A 7,723-nucleotide genomic window follows, 5' to 3' on the forward strand; every position below is an offset into this window, starting at 1 on the left:
GGCCCTGCGGGTGCCTCTCGTGACCCTGATGACTTGGGGTTGCTGAAACAGGAGGTGAAAAAACAAGTTCCTGGTAAAACCGCATTCCCATCTGTGGCCACAGCAATGATGTCCCGTTGTGCTAGCAGTGCCGGTGGGCGGTGGAGCGCATCTTTAGACTCCAAGGCAGGGAGAAGGGGCAGAGGCCAGGTCAGCTACGTCCTGCTCCCACCTGGGTTTGGGACAGGAGTGTCCCTGGGGTATAGCCGGCACGGGCAGGGTTTGCAGCCTTCTCTAAGCCTTTTTCTCCCTCCTGTGGTGCGGGGCTGCCCCGGGTGATGGGCAGGCTTGCAAGGAGCTGCACTGGCCAGAGGAGCCTGTGAGGGCAGCAGCACTGGCCTGGGACTGGCAGCTCAGCTCTGTCCCTCCACAGCCCCCTTTGGTTTCTTCTCTGCAGGTGGCAGCAGGAGAGGACAAGGAGACTTTGATGCGCTGACGGCTGACCATGTCCGGGGTGAGTGGGGCTGCCACAGGGATGCCAGCACTTTCCCTGCCGACATCGGGGTGACATTTCCCCCCAGGACCACAGTGGGTGGAGGGAGGCTCGTGCCCAGTGCCCCTTGTCCCCAGCTAGGACTTCAGATGGTCCTTGGGGCTGGCCCCGACGGCTGTGGGAGGTGGAGGGGGGCCAGCTCTCGCTGTCCCTGCTGACACTGCTTTCTCCCTTGCAGAAACACTGGCCCCCCGGGACGCAGTGCGTCACCAAGCACGACCACACCAAGCCCAAGGCCCAGGAGCTGGCCTTCCGCAAGGGCGACGTGGTCACCATCATTGAGGCTGTGGAGGTGAGCCCAGCGGGTGCCCAGGGGATGTGCTGCCTCGGGAGGGCATGGAGTGGATGGGACCCTAGTGCCATCAGCTGAGCCGCTGGAGCCAGCCTCCCCCTTCCCCGCTTCCCAGCCAGATCATCGCTTTCTTCCCTTGCTCTGAGACCCTCTTGCCCCCAGGGCAAAGGCTGGTACCGCGCCAGGCACAACGAGACGGGGCAGGAGGGGCTGCTGGTGGCCAGCATGCTGCGGGAGCGCGGCGCCATCCGCGTCGACCCCAAGCTCAGCCTCATGCCGTGAGTACAGCCGGGGGTCCCCGGGGGGGGGTGGGGGTGGGGCAGCGGCCCAGCTCAGCCCCCGGGAGCTGCAACAACAGACGAGTCCAGTGTGTTTCCCCCCAGCCAGGTTTTGGGTGGGCAGCTGGGGGCAGAGCAGCCCGTAGCCATGCCCTGGCAATGGAGAGATTTGCTGGGGCCAGCACCTGGCTTAGATTTGCTGGGGCCAGCACCTGGCTTTAAAGACCCCCAGTTGTGCCCATCCAGCTTGGATGGACCTTGCAGGGAGGGGGTTTATGCAACGGGGTCTACGTAGCTTTGGCGGGGGCTCTGCTCTCCCCGTCTCGCTGCTGCCGCTTGGGGAAGCCCACCAGCACGGCCCCTCTCCCCAATGCCCTTCTCCCCAGCTGGTTCCACGGGAAGATCTCGGGGGTGGAGGCGGTGCAGGAGCTGCAGCCGGCCGAGGACGGGCTGTTCCTGGTGCGCGAGTCAGTCCGCCACCCCGGTGACTACGTGCTCTGTGTGAGCTTCGGCAAGGAGGTGATCCACTACCGTGTGGTGCACGAGGAAAACACGCTTAGCATCGACAGCCAGCAGTACTTCTCCAACCTCATCGACATGATCGAGGTGAGACCCCCCGCCTCCCCGGGCAGTGCTGGACTGAGGGCAAGAGCCTCATAGGGTCACACGGAGCAGAGGCAGGTCCCTGTCCTTTTCTCCCGTGGTTTTCATTGGGTTTCGTTACCTGGTGTAATTCTCTGTCCCTGCCAAAGGCTCATGGTTCCCACTCAGCGTGGGGTGCAATGGACAGATCCGGGATGCCCTGGGGACGTCCCCTGCCATGAACCAGTCGCACCGGCAGCAGCGCCGGTCCCCTGTCCAGCGCCACGTTTCCCCCCATCCCTGCTCATTCGGTGCTTCACACAGCAGCAGGGCTTAGGGCATTTTGGAAAAATGCCTCTGCCACCCCTGGACCCTGGACAAGGTCTGAGCCCTGCCCAGGCTTTGAGGCATTTTGCCACATTTCTCTCCCCTCCGAGCGCCCCTCTCGCCTGGTGAGCCTGCAGGGCTGCTGCGTTAGCTCTCACCCTTCCAGCGAGCTCTTCCTCAAGGTCCATCTTTGCCCTGTCTCATAGCTGCTGCCCATCTCCTCTCCAGGTGGTTGCACTCTCATATGTTTTCCTCATTTAGACACAACTTCTGCTTTTGGGTAGGTCCTTTCCCTTTTCAGCTGCCCCTGCCCTGCTCTGTAACCGCAATGGCCACCCTGCCAGTTCCGTTCCATGTCGCCTCTGCAAACCACCCTCAGCTGCTGCAGCGACCACCAGGGGTTTTAACCCCATCGGCTGCCATCCGGCTCACCTGTAGCATCCTGTATTGCCCGTGGTCCTCCCTGGAAGGGAGCATGGCTGACACCGGGGCTGCAAATTGTGGCGCTGGGGGAAATGCGGCATTTTGGGCTGTCCAAGCTGAAGGGGCTCCAGGCCTCTCAAGGGTGGCCATGGTGGTGGGGTCCTGTAGAGTGTCCTGCAGCTGTTTCCCAGCTTCACACCCCGAGCTTGGGGATAAGAGGTGGCATCACCGCATCGTCTCCCATCTGTCCATTCCTTGGCAGCACTACATGAAGGAGCAGGGAGCCATCTGCACCAAGCTGGTGAAGCCCAAACCAAAAACCGGGATGAAGTCAGCTGAGGAGGAGTTGGCCAAAGGTAGGGGATGGCAGGAGAGGGTTGTGGTCCAAGTTTTGGGGACAAGGCAGCGTGGCCCTGCTGGTGGCCCCTGCTAACCTGCCCTTGTGCCTGTGCCCAGCTGGCTGGTTGCTGAACCTGCAGCACCTCACACTGGGAGACCGCATCGGGCAAGGCGAGTTCGGAGGTAGGTGAGAAGATGGGGTTGGAGGTTCCTGGCCACAGACTTCCCCAAATGGCACCCCTTGATGTCCACTCCCCATCCTGTGGCATGGGGGGCTCAGCCTGGGATGTGGGGGGTTGGGTGTGGGGCTGAGCCTGACCCCTTGCCTCCCCTCCCAGACGTCCTGCAGGGCGAGTATATGGGGCAGAAGGTGGCCGTGAAGAACATCAAGTGTGATGTGACCGCCCAGGCCTTCCTCACCGAAACAGCTGCCATGACGTGAGTGCCCTGTGGCGGGATACGGCCCAACGCTGCCTGGTGACCCGGAGACAAGCAGGCACCCCCTTGACCCGGATCTCCTCCATTTCAGGAAGGTCCGGCACAAAAACCTGGTGTGTTTGCTCGGCGTGATCCTGCACAACGGCCTCTACATCGTGATGGAGTTCATGAGCAAGGTGAGAGGACCTGGCTGGTCCTTGGCCAGTGGGACCCATTGCCCCTCAGATCTGGGGACAAAATCCCTGTTTTGGGGTCCTGAGTTGGAGGGATGCCAAGTGCTGCAGCCCCCGCGGGAGGCAGAGTCTCCAGGCAGCCCTGTCTCGTTGGTCCTTACGCTTTTCTCCTCCTCTATCAGGGCAACCTGGTGAACTTCTTGCGCACGCGGGGCCGGGCTCGTGTCCCCACCCAGCAGCTCCTCCAGTTCGCTCTGTAAGTCCATCTCCCTCCCTCCGGGCTGGGGACCGATGCTCTGCATCCCCCCAGGCAGCCCCGGGGGACACATGGTGACACTGCGCTCTGCCTTCGGCTGTGGCAGGGATGTGGCCCAGGGCATGGACTACCTGGAGTCCAAGAAGCTGGTGCACAGGGACCTGGCTGCCCGCAATATCCTCATCTCCGAGGAGAATGTGGCCAAAGTGAGCGATTTCGGCTTGGCCCGCGTCAATCCCAAGGGTGCAGACACCACTTTGCTGCCCGTGAAGTGGACAGCCCCAGAGGCCCTGAAACACAACGTGAGCGATGGTGGGAAGGGAGTGGGGGCCAGGGGGGTCCTCCCGAAGCAGCTCACCCCCTTGGGTCCCCCTGCTCATCCCCTCTCCCGCCAACTCGTTCCTACCCTGTCGTGGCTTCTGGCACATTCAGCCCTTCATCTCCCAAAATTCGGGCTCTGTCCTGACCAGCCCTCGCCCTGGTGCGTAGCAGGGATTGGGGCAGCTCCGGCGGGATGCGTCAGGATGGACCCAGGGCCCTGTGGGTGATGGGAAGGGAGGGAGGGTTGCACCCCGGGGAGCTGGGGGTGGTGGGGGGCATGTGCTGTCTCCTGTCTTGCCCTCAGGGAGGGATGGGGGTCCAGCGCAGCCCCCGGCTGGCTTCAGCCTCCCCTCCTCCTGCCACCGCAGAAATTCTCCTCCAAGTCAGATGTGTGGAGCTACGGGATCCTCCTGTGGGAAGCCTTCTCCTTCGGACGAGCGCCCTACCCCAAGCTGGTGAGTGCTGTGCGGGGGGATGCTGCAGGTCACACCCCGCTGGCACCGATGGGACGGGGACATGCCACTGTCCCCTGGCCAGATGAGCCCCTGGCAGGTAGGGAAGGGGGAGTCCCAGCTGGCTTCTCCATCCTGCCAGAGCCTGAAGGAGGTGACGGAGCTGCTGGAGCAGGGGTACCGCATGGAGCCCCCCGAGGGTTGCCCGCCTGCCATCTATGCCCTGATGAAGAGCTGCTGGGAGCTGGAGCCAGGCAAGCGTCCGTCCTTCAAGAAACTCATGGAGAAGCTGCAGAAGGAGCTGAAACACCTGAGGGACATTTAAGCCCCATCCCACTCCTGGGACCCGTGGCCAGAAGTCCCCCGGGTCCACTGGGGTTGGGAGCGGCGTGGCAAGGGGTGGCCGGGCAGCGGAGTGGCCCGCGGCGCCGCTCTCTCCCGGTGGAGTTGGGGCAGCAGCTCGGGGGTCTCTCCTCCCCTGGGGCACCCAAAGAGGAGGCAACAGCCTCCCTCCATCCCCACACAGGTCCTTCTTCCCACCACACAGCCCAGAGAAAGTTCCCATGGGACTGATCTTCAGCCCACTGGGGTGGGCAGTGTAGCCCCCAAGGGGGGCCATGCCCCACGCACCCCACACTCAGCCCCAGATGGTGGGTGGGTGCCGCACAGGGGGTCCCTCCGAGCTGCCCCTCCCGGTGACAGGGGACAGGACGGGACATCTCCGCTCATGGGAAGATGAAACCCCAACCCTGACGCAGCCCTGCTCCAGCACCCAGCCCTGCGTGGGGACGCTGGGCGCAGCCAGATAAACCACCCGGATTGGGGCTTTTTGATGAAACCAAAGAAATTAGTTCAACAGCATCTTTAAGCCTCTGGGTTCAAATTAGGCCTATCCCTCGCGTGGGGCCTGGCAAAGCACAGGGAGAGGCTTGGGGGGGCCCGGGAGCTCCAGCCCTCAGAGCCCTCCGCACGCAGCCTGGCCCCTCTCCCCTCGGGGCTCTGCACAGCCGGGGATTATTCTTTTAATCAGAGTCTGTATGGGAATTGCTTGCATATAGATTACGGGAGCGGGGCACGTCCTCCAGCAGCAGGAAGCCCCTGGCCCCGCCAGCTCCCAAGCAATCTCAATGTCTCGGTGGAGCCGGGATTAACAGGGGCACGGGGCTGCACACGCGCCTGTGTGTTTGTGCGTGCGCGCCTGCCCACCGCCTCGTCTTCCTTCCCATCCTTTGACCCTTGATTGGGTTTTTTCGGCTAATCCTCCTGTGTCTCCTCTGTGCCGACTTCTTGCACCTCCAACGCCCCTGTGCTGCTGTGGGTGGCTCTGGGTGCCCACGGCGCAGGACTCCCCCCCGTAGGATCCAGCCCTGCGGGTGCTCCCCTCCACTGGGGCGCATGCAATGGGGGTCTTTCAGCCTGACCCAGGGTGCGCTGGGGCTCTTTCCACCTCCCCATCACCCCGTTGCCCCCCTGCACCACCGTCCCTCCAAAGCACCCTTGGGTGCAGTGAGCGGCGCAGAAAGGTCTTTCCACCCCAGTGCCTGTGGCTTCCCCTCCTAATGCCTTAATCCGCCCCTGATCCCCGGCGCCCCTGGGGCAGCCGGTCCCGCTGACCTTGCAGGCACTGGCCCTGGGCAGGGACCTGGTGGCACCGGGCACCGTGGGGCACAGGCTGCCGCAGCCGCCCACCCATGGCCACCTTCTTCACTGCCGCCCTGAAGAGCTTTCAGGGGGGTGGGGAGGAGCCACCCAAGGGGCCCCCCAAAGACGGCAAGGTGGCCACGCTGCCCAATGGCATGGCCCGCGAGGAGTTTGAGGAGTACCAGCGGCAGCTGCTGGAGGAGAAGTAAGGCTTTGCCGGGGCTGGGGGGTCATTGGGATCCCCCACGCACTGGGACCGGGGTCCCACCTGCCGTGGGCTGTCCCCGGGGTGGGACAGGGACAGGGGGCAGCCGAGGCACGGGACAGGGGCAGAGCGGGTGCCCTTCGGCGCCTCTCCCCGCAGCACAGGGAGGTCCCTGTGGGTGCTGGCACGGTGTGGGGTGGGTGGCAGCTTGTGCACTGTAGGTGACAAGGGGCACCCCTGGGTGTCAGTGCCCTGGAGCGGTGGGTGTCTGGTGCCAGCCCAGCACCCATGGAGCTGAGGGATGACAGGGGCCAGCACAGGATTGCATTACGGTCCCAGCTCCCTGGGTCCAGGTGCTGGGGGGACCTGGTGGCCCAGCACCCGGGAGCTGAGAGGCTGCAGGAGGAGCAAGTCCCTCCAACAGGCACCTTCACCGAGCATCTCTGCTGGGTGCTGGGGCTGGAGGGGCAGGATGTGGCCCCTGCCCCCACATCCCCGTTGCAACCCTTTGCACCCCCTTCTCCTCCAACCCTGGCTCGGGGCTGGCACAGCCACGCTGCTGCCGGGGAATCGGGGCGATACCGGGGGGGGGTTCTGGTGGGGGGCTCGGCGAGGCGAGGGGTGACGGCGTGGCACCGGCTGCTGCAGGATCGAGCGGGACAAGGCCTTTGCGCAGAGGAAGGCAGGACGGGCCGCGGTGCGGATGCACCTGCGGGACAAGCACGGCCTGGCCCAGGTAAGGAGGGGACCTCGGGGGGGACCCCGCAGCCTCCGGGATGGCCCCGGGCCGGGCGGTGGCTCCTGAAGAGGGCAGCAAACGGCTGCTGTCTGCGCCGGCTCCATCACCCGCCCGCGCGCCCGTCCATCCGTCCGTCCGTCCGAGGCTGGCACCGGCCAGTCCCGGTGCCCCCCCCCAACCCCCAGCGCCCGGCTGCCCCGCGGGGCCTGCTCTCCCCCGCCCCATGGCTGGTGGGCGCCGGGGCTGCCCCCACGGCCGGCGCCGCCTCCCCCGTGTGCAGGACGCGCGCGACGGCGCTCAGCTGCACGTGGCCGGCGGCGCGGGGGAGCTGCCGCGGGAGCTGGCGGCCATGGTGCGCCACGAGGAGCAGGAGCAGGAGGAGGAGGAGGATGGCGGCGCCGGGGCCTTCGCCTTCCTGACGAAGCTGCGGGAGGTGGACCTGCCAGCGCTGCGTGACCGTGCGCTGGGCAGCGTGGACGAGGTGAAGGAGAAGTGCGCCCTGATGTAGCACCGTGTCCCGCCCTGCCGGCGGGCGACACCGGCAGCGCTGGGGCTCGGCCCCTGCCCCCCTGGGAGCGATGGCATGCGGGTGTACGGGTGTCATTACTTGGGGCTGGGGGTCCCGATACCTGCGCTGGGGGTGGGTTTTCCTCCCCAAAACCATTCCCTGCTGCTTTTCCGGGGTGTGCTGGGTGGGTGCTGGGATGCAGGATGCCTGGGTCCCC

The 7,723-nt window shown here is 65.2% G+C and overlaps 2 protein-coding genes across 2 annotated transcripts; both read left to right on the forward strand.

Moving 5' to 3' along the window:
• The first annotated feature begins 484 nt into the window (after positions 1–484).
• MATK (megakaryocyte-associated tyrosine kinase) lies at positions 485–4,738 on the forward strand. The gene is made up of 12 exons (XM_075723483.1): positions 485–493; positions 711–824; positions 987–1,102; positions 1,489–1,708; positions 2,697–2,790; positions 2,891–2,956; positions 3,112–3,211; positions 3,303–3,387; positions 3,567–3,640; positions 3,747–3,942; positions 4,330–4,416; positions 4,556–4,738. Exons 1-12 carry the CDS (start codon positions 485–487, stop codon positions 4,736–4,738), a joined length of 1,344 nt encoding a protein of 447 aa, XP_075579598.1.
• A 1,269-nt stretch (positions 4,739–6,007) lies between these two features.
• LOC142595425 (complexin-3-like) lies at positions 6,008–7,506 on the forward strand. Its single transcript, XM_075723484.1, has 3 exons — positions 6,008–6,259; positions 6,908–6,995; positions 7,279–7,506. The coding sequence occupies exons 1-3, from the start codon at positions 6,105–6,107 to the stop codon at positions 7,504–7,506; spliced, it is 471 nt and encodes a 156-aa protein (XP_075579599.1). The 5' UTR covers positions 6,008–6,104.
• Positions 7,507–7,723: the final 217 nt, after the last annotated feature.

The sequence above is a fragment of the Pelecanus crispus genome, chromosome 20, assembly GCF_030463565.1.
Source record: "Pelecanus crispus isolate bPelCri1 chromosome 20, bPelCri1.pri, whole genome shotgun sequence".
In the NCBI taxonomy this organism is placed as follows: domain Eukaryota; kingdom Metazoa; phylum Chordata; class Aves; order Pelecaniformes; family Pelecanidae; genus Pelecanus; species Pelecanus crispus.